Source organism: Peromyscus eremicus, chromosome 3, assembly GCF_949786415.1.
Source record: "Peromyscus eremicus chromosome 3, PerEre_H2_v1, whole genome shotgun sequence".
Classification (NCBI taxonomy): Eukaryota; Metazoa; Chordata; class Mammalia; order Rodentia; family Cricetidae; genus Peromyscus; species Peromyscus eremicus.
In genome coordinates this window covers 142448424-142465903 of record NC_081418.1, presented here as the reverse complement: position 1 = coordinate 142465903, position 17480 = coordinate 142448424, and the positions used below count along the sequence as shown (strand labels likewise).

The 17480-nt window shown below is 42.0% G+C and overlaps 1 protein-coding gene across 1 annotated transcript in view; it reads left to right on the top strand.

Annotated features, from left to right (window-relative positions):
* Positions 1-373: 373 nt before the first annotated feature.
* Lrp6 (LDL receptor related protein 6) overlaps positions 374-17480 on the top strand; it is a 133346-nt gene continuing 116239 nt past the window's right edge. Inside the window, exon 1 of the mRNA XM_059258701.1 lies at positions 374-461. Coding sequence (XP_059114684.1) covers positions 407-461 — 55 coding nt within the window. The 5' untranslated portion in view covers positions 374-406. The remainder of the gene's footprint in view (positions 462-17480) is intronic.

The following is a 17480-nucleotide window of genomic DNA, read 5'->3' as shown; positions in this document are numbered from 1 at the left end:
GGGGGCTCGGCGGGGAGTGGGCGCGCGCGGCGGCCGCGGCTCCCGGGGTCCGGCCGCGGCGCGCTGGGGAGGGGGGGGTCGGGCGCGCAGGGAGACGGCGGCGGCCCCGCGGCGGATCCCTGCGCCGCAGCGAGAGGAAGAGGCTGAATGAGGCGCTGCGCGGGGGACGTGGGGCGCCGCGGGAGGAGGCGGCGGCATGGGGGCAGGCGCTGGCGTCGCGCGAGCCCGGGCTGGAGCGGCGCGCTAGAGCCCTGACGTGCGCCCTTTTCTTTCTTCTCCCGGCCGCGGAAAGCATGAGCGTGCAGACCCGCCGCTGCGGCGGCCGCCCCGGCTCCTCGCTCGCGCGTCCCCTGGCCGCCGGTCGCCGGTGAGGGCCGCGAGCGCGCGCGCCGGCGGGGGGGGGAAGATGGGGGCCGTGCTGAGGAGCCTCCTGGCCTGCAGCTTCTGCGTGCTGCTGAGAGGTGAGGCGAGGCCGGGGTCGGGGGGGGGGGGGGAAAGTTGCCGGGGGTCGGCGACGGGGCGGGGGGAGGGGAGGCGGCGGGGACAGCGGCGGGGAGAAGAGGCCTGGTGCCGGGGAGCCGCGCGAGGAAGGGGCCCGCGATCGGGGGGCCGCGCCCGGCCACGGTGCACACCCCTGCCCGGCCCCGCGGCGCGGCCGGACAAAGCTGCGGGCCTTGGGGGAGCCCCTGGCCCCCAGCGCTCCGTCGGAATGACCCGCTGTGCCTCGCTCTGCCTGCACCCCCGGGCAGAAAGGGTCTTTTGTAGTTGAGCTTTCAGCACCGTTGGTGTTGACCTCCTTCTCCCTCCTTTCCCCCCACCTTTCCCGTGTCTCTTAGGTGAACTTTTTTTTTTCTTCTTCTACTTCAAACCTCACTATTTTTCCTCTCCCCTCCAGGCCTTGTTACAACTAATAATTGGCTTCCGTTTGGGATAGAATGATCCTGGGTGAGAGCACAGTTGGAAATTGACTCCAGGGTTATAGGTCGCGCTTTTCAGCATTGGGGAGTCTTCTGAGCCCATAATAAAACACAAACGTTGCCCTCGCAACCCATGGTATTCAGGACTCGCCCCCTGTTTTCGGAGTGTGCAAGTGTACAGTTGGCACCAAGTAGGAAAGTCATCCTCATGTGGCGAGGTGCCTGTTCTGGGAACTAAATTATCATTTGCTGGGCACCCTTGGGAACTGCTTGGCACTTTAGTAAATAACAGAATGCCCTGGGTAATTTGCTATGGGAATCGCTTAAATTTAGTGGCTCTGTGGTGTTTGGAATTGGATTGCGAAGCTGACACCTACGTCCTGACTTTTTGTCGTTTGACAGTTTGTAAAGGGAAAGCTTGTCTACGGTCTTCTCCAGTTGATGAGAGATGGGGCTGATGCTGTTGAGTGTTTGACCTTTGCAGGAATTTAGGTGGTGCTTGGTGCTGTGGCTTGTAGTTCTGCTTTTGTTAATTTCACTTGTTCCACTTAATGGGACTTCCATGGGATTCTTAGTTATTAACAAGCTAAACTTCTAAGTCCCGCAGAAGTAAGGAAGTTGGCAAAGCAGGATAGTAACTAACAATCTTACAAACGGGACAGGTGTGTCCTCTGTGTGTATGTGTGTATATTTGAATAAGAGTAGTTGCCTTTAAAAATAGGTAAGCATTTTCTAAAAATAAGCATATCCCAAATTGTCTAGTCCTACTTGTAAACTCCAGAAAGATAATTGCTGTTTAATTTCCATGGCGGAGAACTTAACATTATTAGATAGTCGAGAGATTTAATAAGTATATGCTTTTTTTTTTGTTATAGTAAACTCTACAATGAAAGATTTTGCTATAGCTGTGAGAAAGCCATAATTGACATGAGGATATAATTGACTGGTTCATAAGAGATAAATATAAGAGGCAGTGGATTGATTAGAGTTGGGAAACCCCAAATCCATAACCTAGGATGAATTTGGCTTCTGATAGTCTAGTTGCAGTTCTTAGAGAGGCATGGTGTGGTGCAAATGCTGTTTGTTTGTTTTGATACTAGATTTGAGTCTAGAATTGGGCAGATTCATTATTTGGCTGTATTTTCGGTAATAGTTTAGAAGCATGATACTATGTAACAAGCCCAAGAAGAAGTAACTGCCCAAAGTGGAGCTTCCTTTAAATGTAACATAGTAATGATGTGAGATCTTTCTTCTGTTTAGCACGGTTTAATTGTGAGTATATATCATTTCAGCTGAAACTGTCTTTTAATATAAAAGATTCTTGTTCCTAATTTAAATACTCTTTACTCCTTGCTAATGTTAGCCTGTTATAAATGACAGTTACTTTTGGTTTCCTAGGAGCACAGTGTGGTTTAATTCCTTGTAGCTCACAGAAGAGGTGGTACTTGTACATTGGGTGTGTGAGTTTGGGACTTTTGGCCTTATAGCCTTGTTTATTTGCAGCTGAAAGTCATTTAGTACTGCCATCATCAGGCTGCATCCCTAACCCTATCATCAAGTGACAAGGTATATTGGGAAAAATTTGAAACTTGAAGATTTCAATCCTGAAGTCTTGGGTTTAAAGCTAGATCTTCATTATTCCTGCTTCTGGTTCTCTAGGCCTCAGTTTATAAAACATGGGTAATGATCCCTGTCTGCCTGATTTGCAGGGTTGTTAGGTGTGTTTAATTAAGTAACATATAAAGTGCTTTCTAAATGTTAATTAAAAAGTGTTGTTAAGACACTTAAAAATGTTGCCCAGGCTGACCTCTAAATGCAACTATTCTTCTTCCTCAGCCTCCTGAGTGCTTAACATATGGCTATAAATGTTATGTTTGTGTGTGTGAAAATTTTTTATTCTTTAGGGATGTGTCCTCAATTGTTGGTGATTAAAGATTTAATTTAAGATTCAGGAATTAAAGTAGATGGTATTGTGGTCATTTGCAAGGAGTGGGGACAGTTTCTGCCATCTAGTTAATGGTAGAGCAGAGATTGACTCCATTCTCTTGGCAGGTGTGCCCAGAGTAGCTCCTGTGATAGCTGTGATAAGGCAGACAGGGCTGTGTTCTATTAGACTCCATAGCTTAGGTTAGGTCTACCCAGGTACCAATAGGAAAAACAGTATCTCTGCTTTTCTAGATGAAATATTATTGGAAAGAATTAAAATTTTATAAAAAATTAATTTTTTTAATTTTTAAAAATTATGAATGTCTGTATTTATGAATGTAGAGGTCAGAAGCATGGATTCACTGGAACTGGAGTTACAGATGTTTGTGAATCATTTAATATGGGTGCTGGGAATTGAACCCAGGTCCTCTGGAAGACAGTATGTACTCTTAAACCCTGGGCCATCTCTCCAGCAACAAGAATTACAGTATTGGAAGACAAACACTTGGGAGGTAGAGACAGGAGACAAAGCCAGCCTAGACTACATGATAAGTTTGAGGACAGTCTGGGTTACATGAAAACTTTATCAACAGTAACAACCATCACCCCCAATACACAAAAAACAAACTTGCAAATGACATACAAGCTTGGCTTTTTTTTTTTTTTTTTTGAGGAGGCTTTTTAAACTTATTATTTTCTGTGTAAATATTTTTATTTTCTTGAGAATTTCATCCACACATACAATGTTATTTTGGTTATATTCGTTCCCCTGTTTCTCCACCTAACTTCTCCCCCTAACTTCTCCCAGATCTACCCTCACCCTAGAGTTCTCGCTCCTTAAAAAACTTGCCAAGTCCACTTTTTGCTGTCCATAGAGATACTCATGAGTTTGGAGCCATATACTGGAATGTAGTAAACCCAACAGGGGCCACACATGGGACTCTTCCTCCCCCAGAAGCCATCAGCTGTCCATAGCTCCGCAGGTAGCAGTGGGGGGCTCCTGAGCCTCTCCCCACCTCCATGTTGGAATGCTGACATACTCGATCTTGTGCAGGTCTTACACAGGCACCTGCAGCTGCTGGGAGCTCATGAGTGCAGTGGTCCCGTCATGCCCAGAAGACATTATTTTGCTCTGATCCTCCATGACTTTTGGCTCTTACAATCTTTCACTCCCTCTTATGAGATAGTTTCTGATCCTTGTGGGGAAGGGAGTGTGATGTAGATGTCCCATCTGTGGCTGGGCTTGACATGTGACAGTTCTTTGCTGCTCCCCCACCCCCACCCCCTTGTAGACCAGTGAATGGTATCAGAGCAGACTAAAATGTTTCCAACTTACGTTTCTAGAAAAGTGAGTCTTCCAAATGTATTTTCCTTTAAATCAGGTATTACGAAGTTTTGGGGATGTCAAATAGGTTTTGACTTGGGAATCAGGAGATCTAGGTCATAGTTCTAAGTTTGGTGTTCTGTGCTTGAGCTGGTCACTTAGTCTCCTTATACCTCATTGTCTTCATCAAGGCAAGGGACCCTTTGGGAGATTTCTGCCCCTTTAAGGGCTTTGAGAAGTCTTGAAGGTGACAGGGGCAGTTGTAGCTTCCCTTGCATAGTAGTCCTCAGACTTGACAGTGATAGGGTTTTTGTTGTTTTGCTTTTCCTTTGCATCAAGATGTTTCTGCCTCTGCCTCCTAGGTGCTGGAATCACAGGCATGTACCACCGTGCCTGGCTCTCACAACAAGTGTGTGTGTGTGTGTGTGTGTGTGTGTGTGTGTGTGTGTGTGTGTATGTGTGCATGCTTGTGCACCTGTGTAGTGCACTCATCACCGTGTGTAGGCATTAGTCATCCTCAGTTGCTCTCCACCTTATTTTTTGAAAAAGGTTTTTTCACTGGATCTGGGACTCAGGGAGTGGCTGACCTCAAGCCCCGGTGCATCTGTCTTTATTTCCCAATGCTGATATTGCAGATGTTTCTGGTGCCTGTTCACATGGGTGCTAAAATATGAACTCAGATCCTTGGGTTTGCATAGCAAGCATTTTACCCACTTAATCTTTTTAAAACGAATCTTTTTTTTTTTTTTTTAACATTTTAGGGAACTTTTACTGCAAGAAACACACTGGAGAAGATTGGGTGATCTTGTTTTAGGCTGACTCAGGTGAATTGGTGATGTTTGATGACAAGTTGGTTTTGTTTGGTCTGGTTCTTTCATTCCAGTTTACTTGCCCTAGGTTTGCTCACCTGGCTAGAGAATAAATTGTAAACCTTTAAAATTTCAGTTCACTGTTATCAGAAGTGCTAGCAATGTTTACCTATGGATCTACTTTTTTTAATGGAATTTTTTCCTTTACTTTAATTAAAGGTGTTCCCATTTGCTAAACTGACCAGTGTCTTTAACCACACTTTGACCATCAAAAAGGGCTTATCTTTTTTCAATATCAAAGACAATTCTGAGCCGGGTGGTGGTGGCGCACGCCTTTAATCCCAGCACTGGGAGGCAGAGGCAGGTGGATCTCTGTGAGTTTGAGGCCAGCCTGGGCTACAGAGTGAGTTCCAGGAAAGGCGCAAAGCTACATAGAGAAACCTTGTCTTGAAAAACCAAAAAAAAAAAAAAAAAAAAAAAAGACAATTCTGTGAAGAGGTAACATTTGTTAGGGTCCATGAGAAGTCCCATAAAAGACTATCAGTCACAATGCAATCAACAAGATTACCAACATGTTGAGATCTGCCAATCTGACAAGTGGCAAAGTGGGGACCCTGAGAGAAGCTTGCAGGGCCCTTTTATACACAGCTGAAGGAATTCTAAAAGCAGAAGTTGTGCGACTGTAGTCCCAGGAATAGGAAGGCAGGGATCAGCAAATCACTGGGACTCACTTGCTATCAAATCCCAGACCAGAGAGACCTAGCCCTCTTTTACCTAGGATTGGCTTATGCAAGTGGCAATCATATTAGTAGGTTTCTAATTGGTTAGGGCTCGCAGGGGTGGGCTAAAGTATATCTTGGCCAAGTCTGGACAGGTCTCAGGCTATGTCCTTATTCGGTTATTACCTGTGTTGGGGAGGGGTTTTGCCCAGGTGTGTACACGCAGGAACTGAGGCCTAGTTCTTAACTGAGTTATTAGGAGCCTGTCATGGTACTTGCCTTCTCACATTGATGGTAATGATTTTCTGAGAGCAAAATTTGTCTGAATAATTTAGATGTATTGGAAAAAATAAGTAGAAAATTTAGTTCTGACTACTCTGGGAAATTGGTTTTCACTGTGAAAACTTTAGTGAAAGTTTATATTTGGAGATGATTATAAAGGAGCTACTGTGTTAGAAAGGTGTGGGTTTTTATCATCCTCTTTTCTGTCACTCTATATCTCTTATGACAGGTAAGTTATGCAGCCAACTTTGCTTTCTGTTCAATCATAACCAGCAAGATTTTAGTGAGAAATGGTAAGGTTTGTAAAGGAGTACTGCCGGTAGTAGGCATTCAGTAGGTGGTTGCTCTTAAAGATGGCCAAGTCAAGTCAGTCTTGGTGGCTATAATCCAACGTTGACAAGGAAGAAGCAGGAAGATCAAGAGCTCAAGGTGAGCCTCAGGCACATAGAGAGCTTGAGGCCGTCCTGAGCTACCTGAAATCTTGTCTCAGAAAGTACTATCCAAGTTTAGTAAAACATTTAAATGCTCACTGTGCTTCAAGTACCGTTTTACCAGTTGATAGTTTCAGGACTATGTTTTTGAAAGTTTTAAATCTGTTACTGAAACATTCACTTCCGAGGTTTTGTATTTTGCTTTCTATGAAATAGCATGGCTGCTGGCTGCTTCACATTTATTTTACATTAACTTTTTTTTTTTTTTTTTGGCAGCGTCTCAGTGCAGTGCAGATTGGCCTTAAACTTTCTGCACTTGTCCTGCCTCAGCCTCCCCATGTGCTGGCAATACAAGTGTGAACAGCCATATCCAGCTTTCTTTTTACCTTCTGTTTTTGTGTGCATATCTGTGTGGGGCCACAGATGTGTGCAGGTGTGTGTATTGTTGTGTGTGCAGTGCCTTAGAAACTGGCATCTACCATATTTTGAGGAGGCAGGCTTTCTCACTGGTCTGGGATTTGATAGCAAGGGAGTCCCAGTGATTTGCTGATTCCTGTCTTCCTATTCCTGGGACTACAGTCGCATAACTTCTGGCTGTGGTTTTTTATTTATTTATTTTATTTATTTTTTATTTTTTAAAAAAATATGGGTTCTGGGGATTAAACTCAGGTCTTCTTGCTTGCAAGACATTTTACAATAATACTTTATGGACTGATCCATTCCCCTAGCCCTCTTTTACCTTCTGAAGGATTATAAGCTAAACACTGATTTAGGTGATGATGACTATGAAAAGGCTAGAGAGTAGAGAACTCAAACTCAATTGATTGTGATACTTTTTCACTTACTAAAGAGTTAAGTAAGCTATGTGTGGTGGCGCACGCCTTTACTCCCAGCACGAGGCAGAGATGAGTGGATCTCTGTGAGTTCGAGGCCAGCCTGGTCTACACAGTGAGCTCCAGGACAGCCAGGGCTGTTACACAGAGAAACCCTTTCTGGAAAAACAACAAACAAAAAAGTGTTAAATACAGGTAATATAATTTTATCAAAATAATTAAAAGTATCTAGTTGGTGGGTTCTTTTCTGAAGACTGAATAGATGATATCTATACTAAGTTCTTAAGTGTTTTTAGCCTTAACGTAAGTGTTCACGTGTCTTCTCTAAAATAAGTTCTGCTTTAATGACTAGAGCACTGCTCCTTAGGAATAATTTTGAAATGTCAAATACATGATGAAGAATCAGTTTGCCCTTAAAATGATTTATTTTGCTGCGTATGGCATTGCAAGCCTTTATCTCAATTAGTTGGAGGCTAAGACAGGAATATTGAAGTTTGGAGGCCAGCCTGAGACCCTGGCTCAAAAGAAAAAAAAAAATCTGTATGCACAAGTACAGAGAACACAGTGTTGTTCAATATTAGCACAGAGTTTTGTTTCTTACAATTGTGTTATTTGTGGCAGTGACTATACTCACGAAAGGGTCAAGCTGTTCAGGCATGAGGTTAGAAAACAAGAAAAAGTGCTTGGATTCTCCTTGTTGAGTGATTGGGCCATTGTCTGTTGTTTAGCTTGTTTAGAAGGGCTGTGTATAAGTGCTTTGACCAGTTGGAACCAGTCTCAGGAGATGGGAGATGCATGATGAGGTTAGAGATTGTAAGTGACTGATTGATACCAGGCATAATATTACTGACCGAGTCTTCGTGTGAAGTGAAAATGCAGAGGTGACCATGATCAGCAATTGCCACCCCCAACTGCCCCTGAAGAAGAAAAGTCACTTAAATAATAAAAAATTTTACAATACCATATGTTTGACTAGGAGGTATTTTCTGCTTTGGCCTTGGTTACTTTTATCACTGTGAGACCTGTTACACTGTCCAGATGATTAGAGTAACAGTCTTCTTTATTATTGGCTGGCTTTGTTAGAAAGTGAAGATTAAGAATATTCCTGTATTTTGGGAGGCAGAGGCGAGTGGATTTCTGTAAGTTTGAGGCCAACCTGGTCTACAGAGGAGTTCCAGGATAACCAGGGGTACACAGAGAAACCCTGACTCAAAAAATTCCAAAAAAAGAGTTGTATCTGTGCTTGACAATACAGATTTCCCCTTCTTCTGTTTATTCCTTAAGCAGCAATGTCACATCTGTTTTACAAAGTGCTTATATTAGGTGCTGTATTCTTGAGATGATTAAAGAATTCAGGGTGGTGTATGTGTGTGTATGTGTGTGTGTGTGTGTGTGTGTGTGTGTGTGTGTGTGTGTGTGTCTTTCTTTTAAACGTACATACGATGCATTTTGTATAAACTTTCTGCATCTATAGGTTTTGGTAGGGGTCTGGGTTAGGTGTGTGGGGTAGGGAGGATGTGAATGGAGGTGTCCAGGAATTGATAAGCAGAGAGTGACTGCCCTGTATTCACCTCTCCATCTCCCATGTTAGGGATGGAACCCAAGGCTTATGTATAAAGGCGAGCACTCTCCACTGAACTACATTCCCAGTGTTGTTTTTTGGAGAGAGCTCAAATCTTGCAGATCTCTTGCCTTTGCCTCCTGAGTGCTGGGTTATTGGTCTGTACCACCAAGCCTAGCTATGACAAGTTTTTTAAACCCATTTTTTAAAAGGCATAATTCACATTGTGTAAAAATTTCCATTTAAAAGCGTCTACATAGCATAAACGTCACCATTTTTAAATGTCCAGTGGTTTTTAGTGTATTCACAGAGTTGTAGATGTCACCGTGATCTTATTCAAGAACATTTTTAGTACTTGCCAACAATCTTCACACCCCTCAGCAGTCACTTTGTATCTCTCTGCCCAGTCTCTGGTAACTGCATCTGCTTTGTGCCTCGGTGGATTTGCCCTTTTTGAATAGTTCAGAGAAGTGGAACATAGCATGTGGCTTTTTGTGTCTAGCTTTTTTCACTTAGCATAATTTTTGCAATGTTTGTCGTATAACATGAATCTGTATTTAATTCCTTTTGATAGCTGAGTAATTGCATTGTATAGACATATGAAGTGAATGTGTGCTTGATTGTTGAAGTCTTTACCTTATTTTTAAAATCTTACCCCACCCCCTTTGTTTTATGAAAGGAATTTACTGTGTAGTCCAAGCTGGCCAGGAACTTGGACTCTTCCTGCCTCAGCTTCCTGAGTCCTGGGATTATATGCATGTGTCACCACACATGGCATAAACCAGAACGTTTCCGGGTTACTGAAAAGATTACAGAATATCGTTTCTATTGGGCTGCTGAGATTTACCTAGGTACTTACTAGCATTTCTTGCTTCTCTCTCTTGACTTACAAACAGCCTTGTCTTAGTTAAACCATTGTGTGTGGTGCGGGGAGGCCAAAGGTTGATGTTGGGTGTTTTCTTCATTTCTCCACCGTCAGTATTGAGACTTGGAGCTCAATGATTGGCTAGACTTGCTGGCCATGAGCTCCAGGGATTGCTTATCTTACTTTCTAGATTTTTATTTATTTATTTTTAAATGAGTTCTGGGTCTCATGGTTGAGCAGTAAGAGTTTTACTGAGTCATCCTAACTCTTAGGTTAAATCATTTCACTTTTGATATTCACATCTACCGAGTTCATATCTCCTAAACTCATATTTAGAATAATAAGATAGAAGAGGCTTGGGATTCTGTGTTCTTTCATTTTATAAATTAGAAAGGTAGACAGCTAACTTAAAGGCTAGATTGCTAGTACTGTGGATGGAAGTTGCAGCTTCAGTGCTTCCTGTAGGTATCTAGTCTTACCTTTTTACCCAAGTCTCTCTTTAAAGACAGGGTCTCACCCTGAGCCCAGGTTGGTCTGTAGTTCATAATCCTCCCATCTCAGCTGGGATTATGCTACATACCACCATGTTTATTGTGCTTTTTGGAATGATACTGGAAAAAATGATTTATTTATTTTTGAGACTGAGGCTTGATATGTTGCCCAGGCTGGCCTTGAACTCCTGGGCTCAATTGACTTTTCTTCCTCATCTTTTTAAGTAGCTGGGATTACAGGCAAATGTAACCACACCTGGCTAATCACTTTTGATAGAAGACAATAACATAATTTTGGAATTTGCAAGTAGACGGTTTGTTACAGGGTTGCAGGTAAAAACCAATCTGTACTTAGGTAGAAGAGAGGCTCATTTTAGCAAAATTTCCTTAGCTCCCCACCTATCTCAACACCAAATTTTGGAAACACTTCATTTCTAGGGGAGGGCCAGAAAGCCAGCAGGAACTCTGTGGGAGTGGAGCCAAGAGGAGAGGGTAAGCAGATTGCACGATCAGAACCGTTTAACTGGAAAATTATGTTTTTGTCTGGTCAGCTGATACTTGGAATGAGGGAGAAAGTTGTGCATCTGGTTGCTTAAGCTTAGGGTGAGCCAAAGTTTAAGGGCTTGTGGAGGAGAGAAGTCTGGCTGGAGTTTGGTCAAGACTAGTCAGTGGGGACTGTGATTCGCATTTGTCAGAGGCCCTGTTGTTTAGAACACAACTTGTCTCCCTTGGAGATGGAACAAGAGGTTGTGAAGTTAGTCTCTGGATTTGGCTCGATTGCTGCCATACATGTAATGGGCCTTTTAACAGCTTCGCTCAGAATTTTTAAAGGACTCTCAGAGTTTTTTAAAGCCTCTTGAGGCTAGAAATGTAAGTGAAGAGCTCAACATCAGTTTTCAATTCTAGTATAAGATTTGGGTTAATTCCTATATTTCAGATGCTCCCCAAATACTCTGGGATTGTGGGGCCTGCCAGGAAGTGACCATCGTTAATGTACCTGTGAAGCTGGGAACTCTATGAGCCAGAAAGCAGGGCAAGTTTCCAAGAAAGCTATGAGTGTAGCCTGTGCATTCAGCCACACTGCAGCTCCTTTAAAGTATGTGGGCCCGGGAGACTAACGCTTCAGCCCGACCTTTGCTTCCAGTTTGGAGGCCGACTCTGAACCTAGGGAACAACTGTATTCAGGAGGAGCTTTGGAACTGAGAGATAGGCAAGGAGAAAAGATAACTCTTAGATTACAAAGGATTAGACTGTTACCAGTAATGGAGAATTTAAGAAAGAGAGGGATTACTTACGTTCAGGAAGTAGAGCATTAAAGCATCAGCAATATTTTAAACAAAACCCACAATCATCCTTTAACAGTTCATTCAGCTCTGTGTAATTAATTCTTGTTCTGCTGGGTCTGTGTGTTAGTTTCATGAACCCATCTGTTTATCTACCAGCTTTTTGGAAATCTGACTCAGTCTTCTTGTGTGATCTCAAAAGACACCTCTGCACAAGAGTCACTTGGCACAGGATGACCTTTTTCAGTGTCAACTTTTTTTTTTTAAATTGAAGATGAATACTTGCTGATTTGCAAGTGTGTCCCAGGAAGCATCAGAGTAGATGACAGCATAAATCACATGGTATAACTTACCCATTACCAAGGATTTTAAAAGTGGGCAAAAAAATCTGATGAGTGGTTGTTAAAAAAAAAATTGTGCAGTTGCCAAGGATGTATGGTGTGTGGTGATTTTTGAAGCATGTACACCAAATTGGGTCCATCCAAAAAAGTTTTATTTAAGATATCTGTAAGCAGACTGATAAACTTTATTTTAAAAGGAGAGTGGCTAGTACATCTGGTAAGTGAATATAGAGGATATAACCTTTTCAGAGAAAAAAACTAAAGATATAGTAATCCCTAGACTTAGTGTTCTCAAAATACCAAGCAAGCATAGGGTATGTCAAGAATAGATAAATATTATCAAGTAAAAAGACTTAGTAAGTTTGGAATAGACACTTATTGTCTGTATAGTAAAATACCTTAAGTTAATGATGTGAGTTCTCAACTAAGAATCCTAGTCTACCTAGAAGTTATTGCATTCAAATTAAAGAAGTTAATTGCGACCAAGTTAACATTGAACCAAAAGTATAAAAGGGATGGACTGTAGTGTATTATAGTCTTAAGCAGACCAGAGCTCTGATAATAGAAACACATAGTTAATTTCTAGCAATTTCATACTTGTATACATCTTTTGAAATAATTCAGATTAATGTCTTACCTATACTCCTATAACATAGGGAAGATATGCTTTCTTTTGATAGTGCCTGACAATTTTGTTTTGTTTTGTTTTTGTTTTTGGTTTTTAGAGACAGGGTTTCTCTGTAGTTTTGGTGCCTGTCCTGGATCTCACTCTGTAGACCAGGCTGGCCTCGAATTCAGAGATCCTCCTGGCTCTGCCTCCCGAATGCTGGGATTTAAGGTGTGCACCACCACTGCCTGGCTGCCAATAGAATTTTTAATGTTCGATCAGATAAACAAAATTATTGTTAACTTTGGACTTTTACATTTTAATGAAAAAAGCTCTTTATGATTTGTCAGGGTTCCTCTGAGAATCTTAAAGGCAGTACCTTAGACACATTTCATTTAGGATTTGGTTTTGAAAGGTCAGAATGTCATTTGTTAAGAGGACTGAATGTTTGATTAAATAGATCATATAGGAGGTAATATAATGGTTAAAAAAAAGTTCCTAAATGAGACTTTCGTTCATTTTTTTTTTTTGTTGTTGTTTTTAAATAATCTAGAACATAGTAAAGTCAACATTAAGCATAGGGAATACTGATAAGATAGAGAACCTATGCTTTCCAGAGGGATTATTATAGTTATTTAGAAGGCAAGGCAAACCTTTTAAATCTTCTCTTTAATCTCATACCTATAACCTATGAATATTTATTAATTTTAACAGAGAACACCAAAATCTAATTTTTTTATAAGTATTCCGAAGAAACTCTTATATACATACTCATTGGAGCCCAGCTAATTTTGACTTGAACAAAATTCCCTTCTCATGAATAAATTAAAAACTTTTATAGCCATTTAGATTTTGTCATACATTTCCCCTATACTAATTTTGTAACAATGATCATTTGACTTTAGCACAAAAGTGTTCTCTTTTCCTTTCACAAAAACGTACCCTGCGTATCTTGCATATAAAGTTGTTCCTGTGTGTCATTTTGAATAGTCTCATTTGCATATAAAATTATAACTTACATAATTGCAGCAACCGATGTTTTAAGAGGAAGCTACTTGGTAGATAATTGTGAAACTTGTATATCAGCATTTCATAGTAGACTAATTGAACTTACGAATATACCTCTTTCACTTTTTTTTAAACTTTTTAGAGCTTTATTGGGGGGGAAGAGAGAGAGAGAGAGAGAGAGAGAGAAGGGAAGGGAAGGGAAGTGGCGAGAGAGAAGACGACAGACTGAAGGAAGGAGCAGAAAGGAAAGAGAGGGCGGCACAGAGGGCCCACCCGCTTTTTCCCTCTTTCACCTTTTTATAGCCAGATGTTTCTTGACAGTACAACTTTTCTTTACTCTCTTATTTTTTATTATTACTCTTTTTTTAGTGGTGCTGAATTTGAAACTTGGGGCCTTACACATGACCATTGAGCTGTATTCCCAGCCCATTACAACTTTTCAGTGTTACAAAATGAGTGTTCTTTAATAAACTCACATAGCCAGGCAGCGATGGAACACTTTTTTTTTTTTTTCCTCCGAGACAGGGTTTCTCTGTGTAGTTTTGGTGCCTGTCCTGGATCTCACTCTGTAGACCAGGCTGGCCTTGAACTCACAGAGATCCGTCTGGCTCTGCCTCCTGAGTACTGGGATTAAAGGTATGTGCCACCTTTTTAATCCCAGCACTTGGGAGGTAGAGGCAGGCAGGTTTCTGAGTTCCAGGACAGCCAGAGCTATACAGAGAAACCTTGTCCCAAAACAAACAAACAAACAAACACACCCAAAGCTTCCTCACATATTCAGCTTTTCTACCATGAAAATAAGAGGAAAGAAACTATATAATTAAGCATACTTTCTAATTATAGTGTTATAGTTTGTTTAAAATAACCTAGACAGATAATAAACATCCGTGAACTAATACCACAAATCTGAAGTTTTATAGTACCCAAGATTTTGGAAACTGTCTTCACATTGGGTTAGTGTGTGGTGCATGCGTGCATATGTGAGCATGTGTAGTGTGCACATTTGGAGGCCAGATGTCAGTATTGGGTGTCTGCCTCAGTTGTTCTTCATATTTTTTTTTGAGACAGGGTTTCTCACTGAGTCTGGAGCTTATTGATTTAGCCATGCTGCATTGCTCGAGCTCCAGGGATCCACCTGCTTCTCCCACCTCTGGCACTGGATTAGCTTGTACTGCAGTTCCTGCTGTCTGTGTGGGTTCCAGAGATGGGAACTGAGGTCTGAAGCTTGTGTAGCAAGCACTTCACCACTGAGCTTTTTCCTAGCCTCACATTGGTTTGTTACAATACATAATTGTTGTTAAAGTAGAATTTGTCAGATTAATGACTCCATTCAGCTAAATGCAAACGCAGGTGCAATATTTGTTTATTTGGTCAACTAACCTTTAAAAGTTTGGGAAAACATATCCAAGCAAAATAAAGATTTATGCTAGTATTATATTTAATGAGTAACTTAGAAGATACACAATACAGATATAAACTACTACTTGCAGTGTTTTATTTTTTGTCTCTTTAGTGCTGGAAATTGAACCTAGGACCTTATGGATGTTGCTGAATGTTGTGTTTAACCACATGCTTATATAAATGTTAGTAAACCAACAATATTTAGTCTCTTGTCAGATTACCCAAATTCACTTTAACTTACTTAACCTTTTTTTTTCCTTTTGAGATTCTCTGTGTAATCTAGATTTCCTTAGATTTGATTTGTAGCCTCAAAATCCTCCTATTTTAGCTTCCTGAGTGCTAGTATTACAGGTGTGAGACACCATGACTGGCCTTAACTGGGCTTTTTAAAACATTTGGGTTAGTTTCTATAAAAATGCTTTTGAAGGTACATTTTGGATATCTCAGGAATGATGAACTGAAGGGAGACCAGCTGTCTTAATGTGTGTCTCCAAATCTCATCTGAGTGTGTAAGAGCCTGTGTCTAGCTCGATTTCTGACTTCTGCATGTATCCTCAGTGGAGGATGGGCAGCCTCAGGTTTAAGCAGGCCTGTAGTATTTGGGAGTTTGGAGGTGGATGGAAGAATCTGACAAGATACAGGTCATTGAGTTTGAGGAGCCTGGGATATTGAAGGAGTACATGAAAGGATTTAAGGGAGCTTTAGGGAAGGTTGAAGACAGAAGAAAGAGAAAGAGAGAGAGAGAGAGAGAGAGAGAGAGAGAGAGTGTGTGTGTGTGTGTGTGGCAGGGGCATGCCAGGTCTAGAGGCTTAGGTGAGCCAGTGAGGGAAGATTTCAGGTTTCTGAGGACGTTGAAGTTCTTCTTAATTGTCTTGAGTAGAATTTTGTGAGGCATTTAGCTGGTTTAATGCCATGAGAGCAGAGAAGGGAAGGCATCTGCTAAAGCTCCTGTAAGGGTTTAAAGGGTCTAGGAAAGACCCTTGAGGAGCCAAGGAAATTCCTTGTGTCATCCCCTCTGGAGGAGTAAAGGGAAAACACAAAACCCTAGAATACTTCTGTTAGTCTCAGAGACTGCTTCCGTGCTCATAGCCAGAGGAACTGTTTGCTTTGAAAGATCTAAAGTAATTTCTTATGCTATTACAATAGATGAGAGGTCTGGAGAACTAGTTTAAGAGTTTATCTCAGGGGGCTGGCCAGTGGTTAAGAGCACTTGTGGCTCTTGCAGAGGACCCAGATTCAATTCCCAGCAACCACATAGTAGCTCATGCCCATCCGTAACTCCAGTTCCAAGGGTCTGATGCCCTCTTCTGACCTCTTTGGGCACCAGGCACCACATGGCATACAGTCATGCACACAGGCAGACACTTAATACACATTAAAAAAAAAAAAAAAGGTTGCCGGGCAGTGGTGGTGCACACCTTTAATCCCAGCACTCGGGAGGCAGAGCCAGGCGGATCTCTGTGAGTTCGAGGCCAGCCTGGGCTACCAAGTGAGTTCCAGGAAAGGCGCAAAGCTACACAGAGAAACCCTGTCTCGAAAAACCAAAAGAAAAAAAAAAAAAAAAAAGGTTGATCTCAGGAACTCAGCCTAGCTACATCTCTGAATAGGAGAGACATTGAACTAATTCTCAGAGCACTGTCTTTGGGGTGGGGTTGTCACACATCCATAGATGAAGTTCTCTTCCCATACAAGTGATGCCCCCTTCCAGATATTGAATGGAAATAAAAATCTAGGCAGGCCTGTGTAGGAAAAACCTTTTAACAGAAGGTTATGTTTTGATTGTAGGATCTTTAGGAACCTCACAAACATACAGGAAGACTCTTTAACAGGCAGTGGTGACAGTGCTGTAGGGTTTCTGCTGGTGAGGTGACTAGGTTGATTGTGGTTAGCAGATGTCAGGACTACGTCAGTTCAGCAAATGATTTGATGTGGTCTACGGATTTCTGAATGATGGTTAAGAGAGGATTTTCAGGGGCTACGGCTGTGCTTGGTGGTAAGCCATTGCTTAGAATGTATAAGGCTCTGGTTCTGTTCTCAGAATAGCAAAAATAGAGAAGAAAGAAGGAAGGATGAAGAGGAAGGGAAGGGGATAGGAATTGCATCTGCTTAAGCTGAGGGTGCTTAAGTCAAAGTTTAAGGGATGATAGAAGCCTGACTACATTTAAAGGCATGACATTGGGTAGTTTCATGGGCATTTGTGACTCTTGGTTGTATATATTTGTTTTTCTGGGTTGGGGATGTGTTCCAGCACCTTGTACATGCTAGATAAGCACTTTACCATGGAGCCTACCTACCCTGCATGGTAAATTTCTCCCTCCCTCCCCTCCCCTCGTCTGTCCATCCGTCCATCCATCCATCCATCCATCCATCCATCCATCCATCCATCCATCTATCGTGTGTGTGTGTGTGTGGGGGGGGGAAGGCTTGTTGGCAGGCATCTTGACCTGCTGAGCCATCTTTCCAATCTCTAAATAAAGTTTAGATTAGGCTATAGAAAATGGATGATTACCTTTTTTTTTCCCCCCCCCTGTTTTTGGCAAGGCTGGGGATCTAGTCAGGGCTTTGTGCATGTTGTGTAAGTGCTATCATTGAGCTATATCCCTAGTCCTGGAAGATTGCTTTTAAATGCTAGTAAAAATATTTACCATATTACTGTGTGCAGTGAACTCAACTAGGCACCAG